General features: G+C 35.9%; 2 protein-coding genes across 2 annotated transcripts; one reads left to right on the top strand and one right to left on the bottom strand.

Annotated features, from left to right (window-relative positions):
* The first annotated feature begins 17 nt into the window (after nt 1-17).
* Nucleotides 18-1,580, top strand: LOC130648031 (uncharacterized). The gene has a single exon (XM_057454051.1). The coding sequence runs from the start codon at nt 18-20 to the stop codon at nt 1,578-1,580; it is 1,563 nt and encodes a 520-aa protein (XP_057310034.1).
* Nucleotides 1,581-10,894: 9,314 nt separating this feature from the next.
* On the bottom strand, nt 10,895-15,322 carry LOC130648030 (uncharacterized). The gene is made up of 6 exons (XM_057454050.1): nt 15,185-15,322; nt 14,439-14,534; nt 13,697-13,772; nt 11,961-13,593; nt 11,771-11,867; nt 10,895-11,680 (listed from the first exon to the last, which is right to left on the bottom strand). Exons 1-6 carry the CDS (start codon nt 15,320-15,322, stop codon nt 10,895-10,897), a joined length of 2,826 nt encoding a protein of 941 aa, XP_057310033.1.
* Nucleotides 15,323-19,326: the final 4,004 nt, after the last annotated feature.

Genomic DNA, 19,326 nt, shown 5'->3' with positions numbered 1-19,326 from the left:
CACATCTGATTAAAACAATGTACCATGCATTGTCAAAAGTGCTTTCATACAGATCAAGAGAATTAAATAGACCAAAAGTATTGCTTGTCGCACCTACTGGTGTTGATGCGATTAATATCAACGGCACTACTATTCACACAGCTTTGGGAATACCTGTGGGCTATTTTGGAGCAAATCTACCTCGTTTGAATGACAAAATGAGATCTACCTTGCGTAATAAGTTGGCTGACATCAAAGTGCTTATCATTGATGAAATTTCCATGGTATCTAATCTACAGTTATTATATATTCACATGCGTTTAGTCGAGATATTTAGTTGCAGTGAAGAACTTCCATTTGCAGGTGTTACCGTTATAGCATGTGGTGATTTGTATCAATTACCTCCAGTGCAACAACGTTCTGTGTTTGCAGATTTCAAAAATGATTGGCTTAATTTTCCACATCTGTGGAAGTATTTCAAATTGGCAGAACTCACTGAGGTAATGCGGCAGAGAGGCGATAGCCAGCTAATTGACTTACTGAATAAGGTAAGATTGGCGAATTTAGATGATTGTGATATAAAGTTGTTAAAATCCAGAGTTATTTCATCAGCCGATTCGGAATATCCTTATGATGCTCTGCACATATTTGCTGAAAACGGGCCAGCTAGGGCTCACAATGAACTCATGTTAGATTCAGTTAGTGGCAACTGTTTTACTCTTCAATCAATTGATCAGTTACCAAAAAATATCCCAAAATCTACCATTGATAAAGCACTCAACCGTAATCAAAGTGAAACAGGGGGTCTTACAAAGGTACTGAAAATCAAGATTAATGCAAGGGTGATGCTTACTGTGAATATAGACATTGCAGATAGACTAATCAATGGTCAGATTGGAACTGTGAAACATGTGACCACCGACTCAAACAAAAATGTATTAAAAATATACCTACACCTTGATGACTCTAATGCTGGTTTGACTGCCATGTCAAAGGATAATTTTGGTCGAGCTAATGCATGGGTTCCAATTGAACGTTCTTCTGCAGACATTAGACTCAGAGTCACAAAAGCAACATCTCCTATAATTCGTCGTACTCAATTTCCGTTGATGTTATCTTGGGCTTGTACTGTTCACAAAGTTCAAGGTTTAACATTAGACAAAGCTGTGATCAATTTCGACTTATTAAGGCAGCGATCATTCAATAATGGGCAAATGTATGTGGCGCTGAGCAGAGTGACATCCTTAGATGGCATGTTTTTGTCTGGTCATTTCAATACTTCAGCAATAAAATCTGATATGCGTGCATCTGTTGAGTATGAACGCCTTAGACAAGAAAGTGTTCTGCAACCTCTTGAACATATTTGTCCACCAAGTGACAACACATTATCTATCACACTATTAAATACAAAATCATTACCTCGGCATGCTACTGATATTGATTCTGATGTTGCACTGATGAACTCTGATGTTTTATGTTTAACTAAAACACAATTATATCCTAATCAAGATACTCAAAGTATTGAAAACACTTTGTCCTCCTTCAATGTTCACCATAACTGCAACCCGGACAAATTTCAAAGTATTTCATTGTGTTTTTGAAAGCATATATTGGTTCATAATATTCATGATAATCCTGGGGTCAGTTCTGTTTCACTTCGCAAACCGTCCTTTTCATCTGATGTTCTTAATGTCATGGTTATTTACAGAAAAGTTAACAGTCATCTGCAGACATTTTACGACATGCTGTCAAGGAAAATTGCAAGTTCTGACATACATGTTATACTTGGAGATTTCAATATAAATGCCCAAGCTGACCAGCCAGAATTAGCAGATATCATGAATGATTATACACAAATTGTACCAGGACCTACTCATCTAGCTGGTGCTATCCTTGATCATGTTTATGTGAAGAGTAGCGTTTTGTCGATGTACTGCATTAATTGCTATGTTAAGTGTATACATTTCTCTGATCATGATGCTATCAAATTTAGCCTTTCAACGACAACACGCTGACAAACTGACAAGCCATATTTTGATCAATCAACTTTGCAGCCACTTTTATAGAGTTACGATGATGATATCATCCTGTTAGCATATTTTAAATATATATATTAATATTTATTATATTAAATATAACATTAAAAACACATGGTGTGGTATAAAATTTTCGATCCTTTTCAAATCTTCTTCAGTGTATACACAAGGAAAACCAGTTTCGTCTATGTGTGTATGAATATAAAAACATTCAAAACACATGGTGTGGTATAAAATTTTCGAATTTTTTCAAATCTTCTTCAGTCCATATATATATATATATATATATTATATAGATATTTTTTTATTAAAAAAATACATTTGTTTAAATATTTTTAGTAGTTTGGTTGTATATATACCTTTTGTATTTATGTGACATTGCAGTCAACCAAAATCACATTGTTCTACTATCAACAAGATGGTTGTCTACATTATGAACTTCTTCTCATGTTCTGTTATTTTGGATTAGGTTTTTCAAAAAATGTTGGTGTGCTGTATTACACCTAAAACTTTTCAACCTCATTCGATTGAAAGTAATTGCAATCATCAGCGCAAGTGTATCACACCAATGACCTCACAACTATTTGATGCCCAAGTCGTCATATTTTGGTAAGCCATATCAATTATTTCGTAATAAAGTTTCCGACGAATGACCCTATCTTGGCTAGAAAATATTTAGTTTATATTTACACTAAGATAAGCTTCATTTTTTTTCATTGTTTTGCAATAATGAACCTCAACAGTATTTTGTTGTTATTTAAACCTATAAACTGCTGAAACGATACTTTTTCTTGTTTCGAAAATTGTTTGTTCTCATTCATAGCTTTTCTCTAATGCTTGTCATTTGCTACAACAGTCACACGAGTGCAACTGAAGACTACACAGATCGTATGCAGCCTTTATATTCGTCTGAACCATCACGTGAGCATTAATCCATCAGGCAATCTAGAAATCGCATTACGTTCTATGCTGGGGCGTATACGATGCACATGGCGACATGCCTAATCTTATAATGATAGAGAACGCATTACGTTCCATGCTGGGACATATACGATTCACATGCGGACTTGCCTAATCTTATAATGGAAAGAAAACGCATTACGTTTTTTCCTGGGACATATACGATTGACATGCAGAATGTTATAGAACAATCTTGTGGAGCAGCAGGTTGCTACTTCGTGAAAACGTCAGCGGAACAATGTTTGTATTAATTTTTTATGTAATAATGCATTATTCGAAACAATATTTATGACTCAAAATTCTTTGCGTACTAATCATGAAATTTATAATCGATTTGTGAAACCACGGGTAAATCCCTCTACGCGGATAAGTTTTCAAGTCTTGTGATTGGTTGATGCAATAAGTTACTCGCTTAATTATTTCTATTGCATAATCCATGGCACATTGGTGTAAGAAAGTTTCGGGCATGCGCATTTTGTTTTGAAATTTCTCAAATCATTTTTCTTTAGAAAATCTCGATCACGATGTGTCGTGAAAACAACGCATTGAAACGTTCTCAGCCTTAGGAAAGTGTAGCGCGAAGACAGCGGTGATGTATGGATAGTCGCCTCGGGGAAACGTAGTGTGAGACAGTTATGTATGGATAGTCACGTGTTACGGAGGTGAGACCGTGCTTAACGAACCGCACAGCTGCGAAGCCGGTTCATGAGTATTTTAAGACCCGTTTTCAGTTGAACGCGCGCTCTGAGGATATTGCGCAATATATATGATCGTCTGTCCGATGAACAAAACTTTTCACTTGGTAGTTGAACCCGCGCCCGCTCAACTACGGCCGTAAAGCTATATGTCCATTCAGCGATTTTGTCGCTATTTCGCAAAAAGCGCCGTGACTTCTGATCGGAGCATGCGCAATGATGACGAATTACCCCTCTGGCACCGACGTGTCATGCGAAAGAGCGACAAAAGCGCTGAAGAGAAAAAGTTGAATTTATCCTATTTTATCGCCGAGATCTTCGCACTCTACTTTTCTCAACCAATCAGAATCAATGAAAAATGAAACTCCCTCACGGTACCGCTGAACAGAGCACTTCTTCGTGGATGGTATTCGCACATAAACAAACTTTTTTACAGTTTACTGAACAAAATACAAAAATTGTCCATTGAATGATAATAATATAGCACTTGTTGTCCTTTATAGAAATGTCCCCACTTTCAAATATATATTCTCCATTCTTCATTTTTCTTGATGTTTATGTTTATTCCATTTTCAGAATAATAATAGGCAAAACCAACCGACCTCATTTTTTAGCTTTTATAACCGCCAAGAGCAAATAAACCAGCAAGTAGAACTAGAAGTTCAAAATGAGGATGTGAGTCAAGGTTTCGTTGATAATAAATTTGAGAAGGCGATCAACTTGCGAAAGAAGGTTATCGTTACTTGGAATCAATAAGAAACGCGTATCAACAACCAACAAACCAGCACCAACAACACCAAGTACTCAAACAACAGCAGATATTGACTTTTGTTTCGCAAGCAGCATATTTTTTTACCATGAAACAGGCTATTTTTACCCCCTCGAAAGTTTGGTGCGCATAATGGAAATTAAATTTAATGGCGAGCGCGCGACAAAATCGCAGCCACCTTCCGGCGCTTTTTGCGCTTCAGCGATAAAAGCGCTGAATGGAGATATAGCTTAAAAACGGATTTCTACTAGACTACTTTTTTTGCGCGAAGCGAAAAATTTCAGTCTCTATTGTTCTCTTCCATTGTGTCTGAAAAATGTCGTGTATATTGCGCAATAAATTGAAGAGAAAAATATGGAGGGAAAAAAATTATTTTTCGCTTCGCGCGAAAAACGTCGCCTAGTGGAAACCCGGCTTAAAGGGCAACCTTCACAGCAGCGCGCGCTCGAAACGAACAAATGTTATAATTTTTTCACATATGCAAGAAACTCCGAAACGTTTACAAAGTACTGTTTCTGCCTTTCTTCTTAGGTATAATTACTTGATAATTTCCCTTTCAAAAGAGCAGTTTCTTGCGCAAGGTAATATCTCAGTGTCAACCTGCTTACTTCGGAATCAAAGTGCTTCAACCACACCAAAAGACTTGTACAAAGTGCAGAACAACTGATAGAGAGTGGGAACAAAAAGTTGCACAAATGTGAATCTTGTGGTGCTGTGCAGTTGGTAAGCATGTGCAAATCAAAGATAATGGTGTCATTCACTTCATCAACAAACGAGAAGTTCCAGTGCGAGGGTCCCTTAATTCGAGGTGTCTTACCGAATGACATTGAAATTGGTGACAATGAGGACTTTTTAATTTTTATGCTTTCGAAAACTTTCGCAATTGAACATGTGAATGGAAAAATTACCAACATAAGTGTCAAGTAGTTCAGTTTGAGATTTTATTGTTTTTTTTTGTATATATGTTGTGCCCACTTCGCTTTTATGAAGTCTTCTGTTTCTAAACAGAAGACTTCATAAAAGCGAAGTGGGCACAACATATATACAAAAAAAAACAATAAAATCTCAAACTGAACTACTTGACACTTATGTTGGTAATTTTTCCATTCACATGTTCAATTGCGAAAGTTTTCGAAAGCATAAAAATTAAAAAGTCCTCATTGTCACCAATTTCAATGTCATTCGGTAAGACACCTCGAATTAAGGGACCCTCGCACTGGAACTTCTCGTTTGTTGATGAAGTGAATGACACCATTATCTTTGATTTGCACATGCTTACCAACTGCACAGCACCACAAGATTCACATTTGTGCAACTTTTTGTTCCCACTCTCTATCAGTTGTTCTGCACATTCATTGCACGACAACACTGAACACAAACTTCCATCATCAATTGAACGTATCTTGACTTCTGCACTCCCTGTCGTGGAATCCAATGTTGAAGCTAATTCTTCTTCCACCTCGGTAGAGCTTCAATCAGGAATTGATCCTTCTGCTTCCTCCGCAACAGAAAGATATGAACTTTTCAGCCTTTTTTTATTCATGAAAGTCGTGACTTGGCAGTTAACCAACGAATAAACGTGTTTCTTCAAGTTTATCGACTAGGTCACCAAACATTGTCAAGATAATTGCATTGACACCATCATCTGTGATGACATGTTCTCGTAACTTATAGGTGCCCTTGTTGTTTAGGTGCCCTTGTTGTTTATCTCCCCTCGTGATACGACTCTGAATTTGATGTTGACATAGGTTGCTGGCTCAAAAAATCTCTAGAGGGTTGCAACCTCTAACTATAGTAGAACCAGCTGTCATTAGACAAGAAATATCATTACAGCTAGCTGTTTTGTCACCTCATCATCATCATTGATGATATCATCAATTGTGTGATACTGCCACTCGATTTTTTCATTCTTGAAAGGGACTGTTTTTGGTTTGATGGATGAAAAGTTTGTGAGTTTTACTTCCATCTTGTTGTTGCCAGTCATAACATTGGTGACCTGGCAACTGGTACCACTTTCGAAGTATTTTTCAAGTCTCCGTCGTTTCTCTGGCGAAAAACAGACAGCACGAAACTTTTCATCCTCGGTTTTGAACGTCATGTCGAAAAATTTGGTACTTGAATTACTTTTGGCTGTCTGTATTGGAGACAGTTGCACCACATATCCTTCCAAATTTTGACCAGTTCCTTTCTCTAAAAAATAAAATAAAAGATATATATCATCATGGAAAAATTATAGCTAACTACATACATACAAAAAATTATACCTAGCTATACGTAGGTAACTATGCAAGTAGTAGTGGTAGAAGTAGTGTAGTAGTCACTCGTTTTATTAACTTTAAAACTACCTAAAGTTTAACACTCATGAAGGCCTTATTATCTATACAACAGCAGCACAAAACACTTCTTCGTATGCGTAGGTGAAAGTAAAGTCTGTTCTATTTTACCTGGGGTTCTAGGTTGCTTTCCGGATTGCGCCATTCTACGTTGCTTAATCACCACCACACTTTCACCAAACAGAACATTCATACGCCATGCTGCCATTTTATCCAGAGTTTTAAATGAAGAAATAAATGCAATTCGCTCACCGCGAAAAAATCAGTAATCTAATTGGTTCGTCATGCAACAGGCATTGTCATGTTGTTTGTTGAAGCAACTTTCGTACTTCCCTTCTGGAACTTCGCGACTGGCTAGAACAGTAGAAGCAACACAGACGGTAACCAGTATCGATGGAAGCGGTTATGGCTTAAGCAATCCCATCTATCAAAATATAAGTAATAGAATACTCATGAACATGCACATATACAGAAACGACGAGTGTTTCAAACCGTCAAGGTTTCTTGTTTACTTTTAAAAAAACCATCTGCTTGATTAAAAAAAACACTTTCTGCATTCGAAGAGATAAGATGAGTCTTAGTCCGAAACACGTGAGGAATTTGACATCAATGAATTTTTCGGTGATATGTCAGTGCAGTTTGACAGAAAACCCTGTAAAAGATTAATTGGCGTTACACATATCGACGTAAACAATGACCATTATTTATGGGGATATACTCAATTTAAGACATATGAAAACCGGAAAAGAGCAATAGATAAAAATGGTTGTGATGGTGTAGTTGTAGAATCCATACCAACTTTTACAACCATATCCCTCAGATATTTATCATGTTTTTGCTGAAGCCGAAGCCTTAAGTAGACCAAGATTTACTTATGTTTACCCCTTGGCTGTTTGTCAGACAACACTGGATGCACCATTGTATGAAGTGTCAGCAATTAGTACCAACAATCGTTTTCTGCAAAACCAGGTAATGTCGTTACATATACTATATATTTTTAAATATTATTTTCTTTTATAGTAAAATAATTGTGCCAGTTCTTCAATTTGTTGCTGATGGTGATTCAAGATTTCCCAATCAAATGTTGCAAATGTCAGCATATGCATATGATGACAACGCCATATACAATTTGGACCTGGTATCAGTTTCGATGATTTGTTTCATTTCATTATTCCAACAGAAGCATTGCAACGAGCATTTTATGCAAAACAGCTGTAATGTAGACCACAAGTAGGTACATTTTTTTACTATTACTAATTCTATTACTGTTTTTCAGCAGATTTTTTTTCTGATTTGTGGAAATGAAGACCCGCTATTTGCCAGGTTTTACTATTAAAGAATTATATACATTTCTTATAGTCCAGACAATGATGTAACCATCGAATTTTACTTGAGAATCAGATGTTTTACAGATGTGTTTTTATCATATGCTCTAATTATTGGTTATTTTTCGAAGAATACTTAACTGCACATTTCGCAAGTTCGATCTGGTCAGTTTTTTATATTTTCTCTTTTTACATATAAGCTTCATGCGTCTTTCACAATATCCCCACACTGTGCTTTTCAGCTCCCATCTTTCTTCTCGATCGCTTTTTTGGAGAAGAAAATAATTTGCAAAGAGGTGGCAAGCCACCGCAATGATGAACTCAACCTGTTAGGTCTTTGGAAATAAGCTAGAGGTTGTACTCCTCTAGAGAAAATGCCTTTAAAAGCACAATTCTCCCTTTTTACAAGGAATTAATTAAAAAATATATAAAAAATAAAAGGGACACAACACATTTGAAAAGATGAACAGAACTTTAACCAATGGCAGGTAGGTTTCGACCCATATTTCTGAACCTAAGTACCCTGGATGTCTAGCTGGGTCACCTCGAAGAGGTGCGCGGACGGTCATCAGCAGAAACTAGGCATCCCTATCTTCCTGAAGTAAACTTTGACCACTTTCTGTTCAACTGTGCTATTCTTTGTTTTTAACTCAGGTAATAAGTGGAATCGTTACTCTCCAAAGACAAGACCTAGTATGATCAAAACCCTTGCTAACTTAATTTTTATTTGATTTTGTTTTATTTTTGACTGGGTAATAAGTGGAGTCGTCACTCTTCAAAGACAAGACTGAGTGTAGTCAAGCCCCCTTGCTGACTCATTCTGGTTAAAATATTCTTATCTCAGCTCTACTATAAAGAAAACATATGACTGGTGACTGTTAATAACATCACAGAAAATTTCTGCTCTATCGTTGCAATGTATCCACCTGTGAACCATTTGGTCGAAGGCTATGGTTGTGTAGTGACCATTATTGAAGTTGCCGCAATGGTTGATAATAGCCCTTAAGTGAAATTTTTTACGAAATTTCACTTCTCCATCTACGGTAAAAGGTATGGAAAGGGTACCAGGGTAAGCAGTAATACGAGAGGCAATTTTTGACACAAGGCCGTTGGCACTGGCAAAATGTTTAAGTTGTAAAATGAGATGGGAACAGCACGACACTACCTCTTTTTCAACCTGAGCAGTTTGATGAGCGTTGCAAACATGGCAAAGGAAGATTGTAACGTAGGGTGCAGAGAAAGTTGGATATACGGTGCTATAACTTCTGAGGAGCTGGTAATATGACATGAATTGCAGGTGGTAGATGTCCCTCCATAGTTACTACTTGTTGGCCATATTTAATATAGATTAGATATCATGTTTCTTAAAGGATTGATAAAAACACAAAATTCCTAGCTATCATGGAGAAAATGTATAAAAAGCAGTTTTAAACTTACTTCAGTCTTCCGTTTTTATTTCCCTCATTGTTACTCAACGTCAACTGCCAACAATATTTTTTCCTCACCCACATGTTCTTCTTGCACATGTTTTATCAAATGTATTAAAGGTGTTAAAGAAAGAAAATAATTTACAAAGAGGTGGCAAGCCACCGCAATGATGAACTCAACCTGTTTTCTTTGGAAATAAGATAGAGGTTGTACTCCTCTTTCGACCCATTCAGCAGAAACTAGACATCCCTATCTTCCTAAAGTAAACTTTGACCACTTTTTGTTCTGTGCTATTCTTTGTTTTTAACTCATATATAAGTGGAGCCGTTACTCTCCAAAGACAAGATCATGTGTGATCAAACCCCCCCTGCTAATATATTTTTATTTATTTATTTATTTTTACTGGGGTAATAAGTGGATTCGTCACTCTCCAAAGACAAGACCTAGTATGATCAAACCCCCTTGCTAACTTAATTTTTATTTGATTTTGTTTTATTTTTGACTGGGGTAATAAGTGGAGTCGTCACTCTCCAAAGACAAGACTGAGTGTAGTCAAGCCCCCTTGCCGACTCATCCTGGTGTAAAGTCAGTATTCCTTTACTGTAGCGGAGAAGTGAGTTACAGTTTAATGTAGGAGAGCACCAACACATATTTAATATATATATTGTTAAACAAAGGTCATTAGTGTGTCAACTGCATTTCTTTTTACATTCGCATATGTGATATTTATAGAGGCGACTGGGTACATGTTTAAATCTCTTGATGAAACATGAAAAGATAGATCGTTAAGATCGAACACATGTCAAGTTAAGTTAACAAAATCTCTGGTTTGAAAATGGGCTTTACGTTAGCAACTTGTCGAAAAATAATTTCATTTGAAAGGGCAATACGGCCTACTACAATTTTATGTCTCTGGTAGTTTTTTTTTTTTAGTGTCTGTTTTTTGGGGTCTTTTTCGGGCATTGTTGGGGTCTATGCTGTTTTTATCGGGCGAATATTTTTTTAGAATATATTATTTTACAACGCCGAACTCGCCCGAAAACGCCTGCATTTTTTACGGCGTATGCGGCATATTGGCACCCTTGTCTTGTACTTCTGTGAAAAACAATTAGTTCAAAAATTAATCTCTGAGGTTTCTCCCAGAGCATATAAGTACAACAACACAGGACGATTTATTGATGATCTGTGTACAATAAATAATGGAGAAGATTTCCTTACACCTGAAGTCTAACACCAGGGAACCAAAGCTACATTTCTAGATTTAGATATTGAAATAAAAGACAACATTTTCATATATAAACTTTTGACAAAAGAGATAAATTTCCATTCCATATAGTACGCATGCCAGATCGGAAAATGTATGTATGTATCAGCTGTCTTCGCTTCTATCATCTACTGTAAGATTTTCTTCAGTATAAGTAGTTGCTTCAGCTGCAATATATATGTGCCTTGAAAGGGACTTCCATGTATTTCGATCTTCAGCGATTACCCTTAAGACCTTTAGGTCATGTTTCGAAATCAATTGCGAGACGCCAAATTTTATTGCAAAACTGTTATCAGATTCCACTGCTCTTCTTATATCATTGTTTAAACTGATTGGTAACGTAATTCGTTGACGACCTTTGAATTTTGATACTTGCGATTGTTCAAAATAGTGATTCATAGCCAGTTGAGCGGGTGTGTCTTTCTGTAATCTGAGAACATGCCCAAATAACCTCCATCGAGCTTGGATTATATCCAATGTAATAGGTCTTGTTTTTGATATTTCGTACAACTTCTTGTTCCTTATTGTTACTGGGTATTTGATGTTTAATACTTGACGAAGTTGTCGACGATGGAAGGAATTCATGTTCTTTTCTTCATTTTTGTTCAAACCCCATGTACCACAGTTGTATAATAATATGGATTTGACTACAGTTTGATAGATTCTGATTTTTAGCTGAGTACTGATTTTATCTTTCTTAATCCACACATCACTTATTTTCTGTAGGGCAGCTGTTAACAATGCTTTTCTGTTAGCTATATCTTCATGGATACCTAGCTTTGACCCCAATTTCTTGACATGTCTCCACGGTTCATTTGTTTCGTTGTTTACTTTTTTCTTTCTTTCTAGTAATGTGTGTTCTGTTTTTGTCTCGTTTACCAACAAATTATCCTTAGCTAAAATTTCTTTTATGATGTTATTGAATTTCTTCTTTTTGTTGATGTCATCTGTGATGTGGTCGTAATCATCAGCGTATATCACTTCAGTCACTGGGAGTAATGATTCGTTTCTCTTTGAGTATGAATGTTCGTCAAGGATATGGTCTTTTTCCAGAATTTTTCTAACTTTACGTAAGGAGCTTTCGAAATATATGTTAAACAAACAACCACTTATTCCGTCACCTTGAGGACTTCCGATGTTACTGGGAAAAGGTGTCGTATCTACATCTTACATTCTGATTTCAAGACTTGTGTTAGCAAGTAAAAATCGAATTAATCTCAATTCATCTTCGTTTATTACATTACCAAGGATGTTTAACAACTCGTCTCTTTTGATGGTGTCAAATGCGGAACTCATGTCGATACCTGTAATATAAATCTTCTCCTGGTATTTTTCAATTCTTGCAACTAACCAGCGATGAGTCCATACAGCGTCTGACGTGCTTCGATTTTGTCGGAAAGCACTTTGGCTTAATGAAAGGTAGTCGTCAATTTTTGGTTTGATGCGTTGAAGAGCTACGTTGGAAATAATCTTTCGAATGATTGGAAGTAGAGTTACAGGACGTAGATTTTTAACAGGGCCTTTAGGTTTTTTAGGCTTACACAGTGGGATGAGGATACCTTTTCCAACATCGATGTCTTCATTTTTGTTGAAACAGTCATTCACTATATCAGCTATTTCATTGTGACAAATCGTGGGAGCATATTTAATAAGTTCAGCTGAGATGTTATCGAAACCTGATGCTCTGTTGTTGTTAAGTAGATTTGCACATTTTCTGATTTCCTCAGTAGTAATTGGTTGGTTCAATGGTTTAGGATTATCGATGAATTGTTGTAAGTTGGTTTCATTTGGTTTGTAGAATTGTGTTTGAAAGTGAGATTTAATTGTTTCATATACTAGTTGTGGTGATGCGATATGTTTACCAGTTTCGTCGTGAACATATGGATTTTCATATGGTTTTGAGTGCAGCATCCGTAGGGCTTTGAACGTTTTTGCTGTATCCTTCATTTGGTTGATTTCACTTAATTTATTTTCGATTTCTTTTGTTTTATTTTCTAGCAGCTTGTCTTTGATACGTCTCATGATGTTATTTCTTTCGTTTTTTAACCTTGTCATCTTGTCAAGATCTTTGCAGTTACTGATTTGAATACGAAGTTCCTTTTGTGTTTTTGACATTTGTTCAATTTCTGGATCATAGTTATGACCATGGTTACGATTTCTTGGGATCTGTCTAGGAAGTGTTTGTTCAGCAGCAGATTTAATTGATTGTTTCACTGCATCCCATTTTTCTTTAATACTGATGTTTTCTGAAACATTTGATTGTAAACTTGTTTCTAGATTTTGTTGGTAAGCTTTTCTCATGTTTTCGTTATTGGTAAGGTGTGCTATGTCTACTTTCTTGATGTTATCTTTCACCGTCCTTGTTTTTTTAAAGACTTGAAAAGGTTTAACTTTAATTTTACTCAGTACTAATCTGTGGTCACTACTTGTCATGGTTCCACTAAATGACCTGGCATCTTGTAGGATATGTTTTTGTTTTTGAAGAACAATGATGAAATCTATTTGTGAATATATTGTGATGACTTTATCTTTGTTTGCATTTTGTCTTTGATTTGCCCAAGTTGTTATATGTTTAGCAGGATGGTTGAATGCTGTATTGGCTAAAAATAATTTGCTGATGTTGCAAAAATCAATTAGGAGTTGTCCATTGTCATTTCTTTTTCCTTTACCATAGATACCTGTACATTCCTCTTTCGCTTTTCCTACTCTGCTATTAAAATCCCCAGCTATTAAGGTGATCAGACTTTTATTTTTGTATTTATTGATGATATTTGATATCTGGTGGTATAGCTGATCTACTTCTTCTGGATGTTTTGATGCAATATCGGAAAAGCAATATCAAAACCATCATCTACCTTTTATGGACCAATCTTTTCCGAATTTTTACGAATTAGCAGATCTCCTTACTAGTCGAAGACTTTATTTCCGGAGCTTCCATACTTTTTAATAGAATGATTAAACAAGGAGGAAATAAAAATATGATCTGTAAGTTATATAACAAAAACAGTGTAAAAATAATTAAATTATTTATAACTCAAGAGGATAAACATACTTTTGCTACACGAATTTGTCTATATTGATATCACTGCACTATGTAAAACTCTTTGGATCCATTCACACACCATATGTATCTCAAATATTTCACGGAAGGCCGTGTTTCCTAATCCATAATCTGCTGCTGGCTAGCTGTTTCATGGAGTTTTTTCAAGACTGAGTGTAGTCAAGCCCCCTTGCTGACTCATTCTGGTTAAAATATTCTTATCTCAGCTCTACTATAAAGAAAACATATGACTGGTGACTGTTAATAACATCACAGAAAATTTCTGCTCTATCGTTGCAATGTATCCACCTGTGAACCATTTGGTCGAAGGCTATGGTTGTGTAGTGACCATTATTTAAGTTGCCGCAATGGTTGATAATAGCCCTTAAGTGAAATTTTTGTTGTAAAATGAGATGGGAACCGCACGACACTACCTCTTTTTCAACCTGAGCAGTTTGATGAGCGTTATTAATAAATATAACATTAATAACAATAACAATTAAAAACATTAATAAATATAACAAAAACAGTGTAAAAATAATTATATTATTTATAACTCAAGAGGATAAACATACTTTTGCTACACGAATTTGTCTATATTGATATTACTGCACTATGTAAAACTCTTTGGATCCATTCACACACCATATGTATCTCAAATATTTCACGGAAGGCCGTGTTTCCTAATCCATAATCTGCTGCTGGCTAGCTGTTTCATGGAGTTTTTTCAAAATCAAACCATTTTTACCGGCTGGAAAGTTATTCCTCCATCATATGATATATTTATATTTCCTCCATCATATTATTTATATTTGCAACATTATTTTATTTTATGTCTGTCTGTGACAGTTTTTTATTAGTTCAATACACACTTAATGCTAGATATTTACGCTGCGGCTCAGGCTTGCTATCTTATTATTATTTATACTTTTATACTATTGTTTATACTAATGACACTATTATGCTGGACATTATATATTACCAATTGTTTCGTAGCTGGTCTTTGAAACTTGACATATAAATATATATATATTAGCCGGGAGGTTTGATCACACATGATCTTGTCTTTGGAGAGTAACGACTCCACTTATTACTTGATTTAAAAACTCCGTGATTGTTAAATGAGATCTTGAAATGGTTATTTTGTTACTGTTAATCTCTAATAAATGTGCATTTTTTTAGCTTTTGGAGGCATATTACTATAATATCAATAAAAAAATGTGTCAATAATTAGCAGGAAATGAGATTTCTATAACTGTTCAAAACACTGTAACGGAGAGATAGACTAACTACAAAAGCGCTTTGCCTATAACAAAGGTCTTGTGTCTAAGGTTTGTTCTTCTGTCACATCTTACCCGGGCACCGTTTCTATTCCTATCACTGTAGACAGTGAAGTCTCTTGTTGCAAGCACTACAACTTCAATGCTGTAATTAACCACTCCGGAAATTTGAACAATGGCTATTACACTACTGTTGCTTATAACCAAGTGCATGGTAAGTGGTTTCATTGCAACGGCAGAGCAGTGGTCCCTTGCTAACAAAGCTTGCTTAATGGTGTACAACCTTACATCCTTTTCCTTGAAGAGGTTAGGTAAATTGCAGTCAGCACCACAACTTCCAGCTTATGTCAGCAAGGGGGTTTAACTATTCTTATTTTTTATTTTTATTTTTATTTTTTTTTTTATTTTTTATTTTTTTTTTTTTTTTGTAGTCTGGTCTTTGGAGAATGACGACTCCACTTACACCAGTCAAAGTGAAAGCGAAAAACAAAAACAAATTACGCCAGCAAGGGGGTTTGACTGTACCAGGTCCTATCTTTGGAGAGTGACGACTCCACTTCTTACCCCAGTCACACAAGGTTGTACAGAGTAGGTCAGATGAAAAGTTATGGATGAAAGAAATGTCTAGTTCCTGCTGAAGACTGTTCGCAGACCTCTTTTGAGGTGACTTAACTAGACATTTTGGGTACCTTGGTTCAGGAATTTGAGTCGAAACCCTTGTACCCTATACAGAAGTCCTGTCCTACTCTCTCTCCCTCTGTTTAATTTTTGTGCCTATTACCTCCTTGGAAAAAGGAAGAATTGTGTTCTTTTATATGAGCATATTCTTTAGAGGAGAAAACCTCTAGAATTTAAATTTTAAGACTTAACTGGTCGAGTTTATCATTGTGCGTGCACTTTGTAATTTTCATTTTTTTTTCGGCGATTCAAGATCAACTTAAGTTGGTAATCTTGATGCAACCAGGTTAACAGTGCAATCTCTTATCCGGCCTACAAAAACTTTTCCTCCTTTATTACTGCCGTCCAAGGCTTTCGATAGATAAAATAAAAAACTGTTAATATTTGTAAATCTTTTTGCCAACTCCCTTGCACCATGCATAAAACAACTTGTTATGGATTTCATGTGATTTATACACGCCACGGATTACGAAGAGGTTGTCGCACAGTAAGACATCTCTTAATTTTTCTCAAAATATTCTTGAATGCGAAATTCACCAGTGGATAAATTTTGTCCTTCAGTGTCTTTTAAATTTCATAGGCATTAATTGTTGAAGCCACATACATACGCTTATAATTATCCATCAACTTGAAAAAAAAAAACCAGCGGTGTAATATTTTATATGTCTACTATATATATACTGCTACAAACCTCGCTCTATATACATTAATACACTGTATTAATCAAAAACAAAAAGGTGCTAAAACTTAGTAAAAATTGGAAATTAGTGAGCCACCTAACCCAGTGTTGGGATCCCGTAACACATGTGGAAAGCTACTGCCAGGTTCACAAGTCCTAGCGCTCGGGTGGTTGTCTACTCATATTTATAGTTTTATATTTATTTATTTATTTTCATAGTAAATTCTTTGTTGTATTGTTGTCGTTATGTCTGTCTTCTGTTTTCATGTTGTCAATTTTTGTGTACCGACCGTTAGTTGTACGTATTGTATTGTGTAGAGAGGGTTGTTTGGTTCAATTACCTTGAATCTACAGATTATCCTTGCAAAAAGGGAGATCTTGCATTGCGTTTTGATCTTTAGAGGGTGTAACCTCTAATTTTAACTTCAAGGGTCGTTAGACCAGTTCCATCATCACAGCTTGCTGTCTTGTTATCTCAAAATCAAAATAATCATCCAAATTATTAAAAGGACGTATTCCCTGTCAAGCAGTATCAAATAGCTTCGAGTTGAAGAAAGATTATTATTAAGGCCAGTCTCCGAAAGTAAGAGGCCCAATTTGTAATGTGCCAATCAGTGCTGAAGATATTTGCGATGTATTACCTCGGGGAATGGACAATAATAGTTATTCAACATTGCAATTGACCAGGTTATTTTCTACATAATTTTTAATAACTATATATTTAGGTTGCATTGCCTGCACTACACATCTCTTTAGGAACCTTCCTTAAAATATTTAATATGCTGGAAATTGCTTGCTCTGATTTGGACATCAAATTGACAGCAAATGGCGGAAGTTCAGACCCTGATGTATTATCTTTTATTGAAAGATGCCAGAAATTGAAAGATTGTGAGTGGGTTATAAAAGACTGCGAGAAAAAGTGCTATAAAATTCTTTTATCAAAGTCTAACGAGGCAGAAAAAATTCAAAACATCGTTTATCGTTTCTTCATCGTTTCTTCATCATTTCTTCATCATTTTCGTCTTCCTCCTGTACGTTCTTACCGTCAGTATTATTAACAATGGATTCAACTATTTCTTTATCGGTCAAAATAGTTTTACTGTTTGTAGAAATCTCAAAATCTATGTCGATGAATTCATCAGAATCAAATTTATCGTCTACTAAACCACGCTTTTTCAGCTCGTTGATGTTTTCTGGTGTCAATAGATTGCACGGATTAAAAGAACATTTGATGACAGAAGAGGATTCCAGGGCCTCCTGATGACCACTTAGTGGACCTCGGATTAGAGGTGCCCCGCCTGAAATCCTGACACCCCTTGGTTGAGGCTTTGAGGCGAAACCGCTTGGTTTTAAGGTTGGGATTGTGCAATCTGTGTTATGTGTGTGTGTTTTTTTTGTGTTTTTTTTCACTGATATTGTGTATCCTGCGAAAAGGAAGTTAACTGTCTTATTGGCAGTAACTTTGGAGGAACAAAACCTCTATGATTTAATCCTAAAAACTTACATGTTGAGTATTTCATTGCGCCTTGCTGCAATGTTTAAACTTTCCCCTGATTTAAATGGGTCATCCTCATCATTAATTCTTGCAGTTTGTGTTTCTTTCGAGATACCTGCTTTCTCAAAGCAATTAATAACGGTATTTATGGATACAGCTTCCAAGATTTGACCAAAACTCTCATTGCTTCAAGGCAGAAGTGTGCTTTTAGAGGCATTTTCTCCAGAGGAGTACAACCTCTAGCTTATTTCCAAAGACCTAACAGGTTGAGTTCATCATTGCGGTGGCTTGCCACTGTAAATTATTTTCTCTGATAACAGGAATTCCTTACCGGCATCGATGTCTTTGAGCTGACGCTTAACAACATTAGAGCGATAAAATGCTTTCAATGCCCTAATCACACCTTGGTCCATAGGTTGAGTATCAACTCTATAGCTTTGAGGTTTTCTACTTCTGGGTGTGCAGGACATTTTTTCTTCTCTTGATATGGCACGATGTACAATGTTATTTCTATATTTCCAGCGATCAAGCCATCCTTCAGAGGCTTTGAAATATGTTACATTGAATTGTTCAGCAAATTCCAATGCTTTCTCTCGAAGAATACGGCCACTAAGTGGTAAATGTTTTTCACGTGCATTCATAAAACATTTATACATAGCTTTATTAATCTGATCGTGTTTACCAGAGCTTAGTTTTATTCTCTTAGCTCCATATTTGCCTGACTCTTAACTACTGATTGTGTCTTCTATGTTTTTGACCCGGTATGTTAAGGTACTTGGCGGAACACCATACTTTTCAGCTATACTAGTTTTTGTTATTCCTTTTTCTTCAAGTTCTTTCAGAGCGAGATACTTTTCCTTGCTGCAAGGTCGAACTATTTTAAAACTCCTTACAATGTTTGATGATACAGATGTCATTGCGGTATAAAGAAGGCTTTTGAATGTTTTCAAAAAAAAAGATGTCATTGCGTTGCATCAAAAGTATTCAATGAAATTTCCTACAGCAGTCGAGGAGAAAAAAAATTATGGATCTTATGTCATTGATAGTAAACAATGAAAATCCGATGGGGATAATTATTCTAAAGAACTTTAAAACAACTTCAACAGTTATGGGGTTTCATCTGTACCGAAACAAGTGGCAACCTGTTATTGCACAAGTTCTTAAAACACGAATGGAGCCTATGAATGAAGCCGAAATATATGCTGTGGCTGTCCTTGATGACAAGGAGAATAACGTAGTGGGTCACTTGCCAAAGGGAAAAAGTGGAAAATATGCAGACTATATTTTACTTCCTAAGATCAGATCCATTGAATAGTTGTTTTGTTAAAGTCACAGGTAAGGCGATAAATATGGGTGATGACAAAG

The sequence above is a fragment of the Hydractinia symbiolongicarpus genome, chromosome 6 (genome assembly GCF_029227915.1).
Source record: "Hydractinia symbiolongicarpus strain clone_291-10 chromosome 6, HSymV2.1, whole genome shotgun sequence".
NCBI lineage: Eukaryota > Metazoa > Cnidaria > Hydrozoa > Anthoathecata > Hydractiniidae > Hydractinia > Hydractinia symbiolongicarpus.
The sequence above is the reverse complement of the archived record's forward strand: the minus strand, read 5'-3'. Positions and strand labels throughout refer to the sequence as shown.

Excerpts from the sequence above, each read along its gene's own strand:
- LOC130648031 (XM_057454051.1), top strand. The coding sequence starts at position 18 with ATGTACCATGCATTGTCAAAAGTGCTTTCATACAGATCAAGAGAATTA.
- LOC130648030 (XM_057454050.1), bottom strand. The coding sequence starts at position 15,322 with ATGCACTTGGTTATAAGCAACAGTAGTGTAATAGCCATTGTTCAAATT. Across the intron at positions 14,535-15,184 it reads GGAATAGAAACGGTGCCCGG|CCAGCAGCAGATTATGGATT; the intron begins GTAAGATGTGAC and ends TGAAACAGCTAG. Across the intron at positions 13,773-14,438 it reads AAAGAGTTTTACATAGTGCA|ATCATATTTTTATTTCCTCC; the intron begins GTAATATCAATA and ends TATAACTTACAG.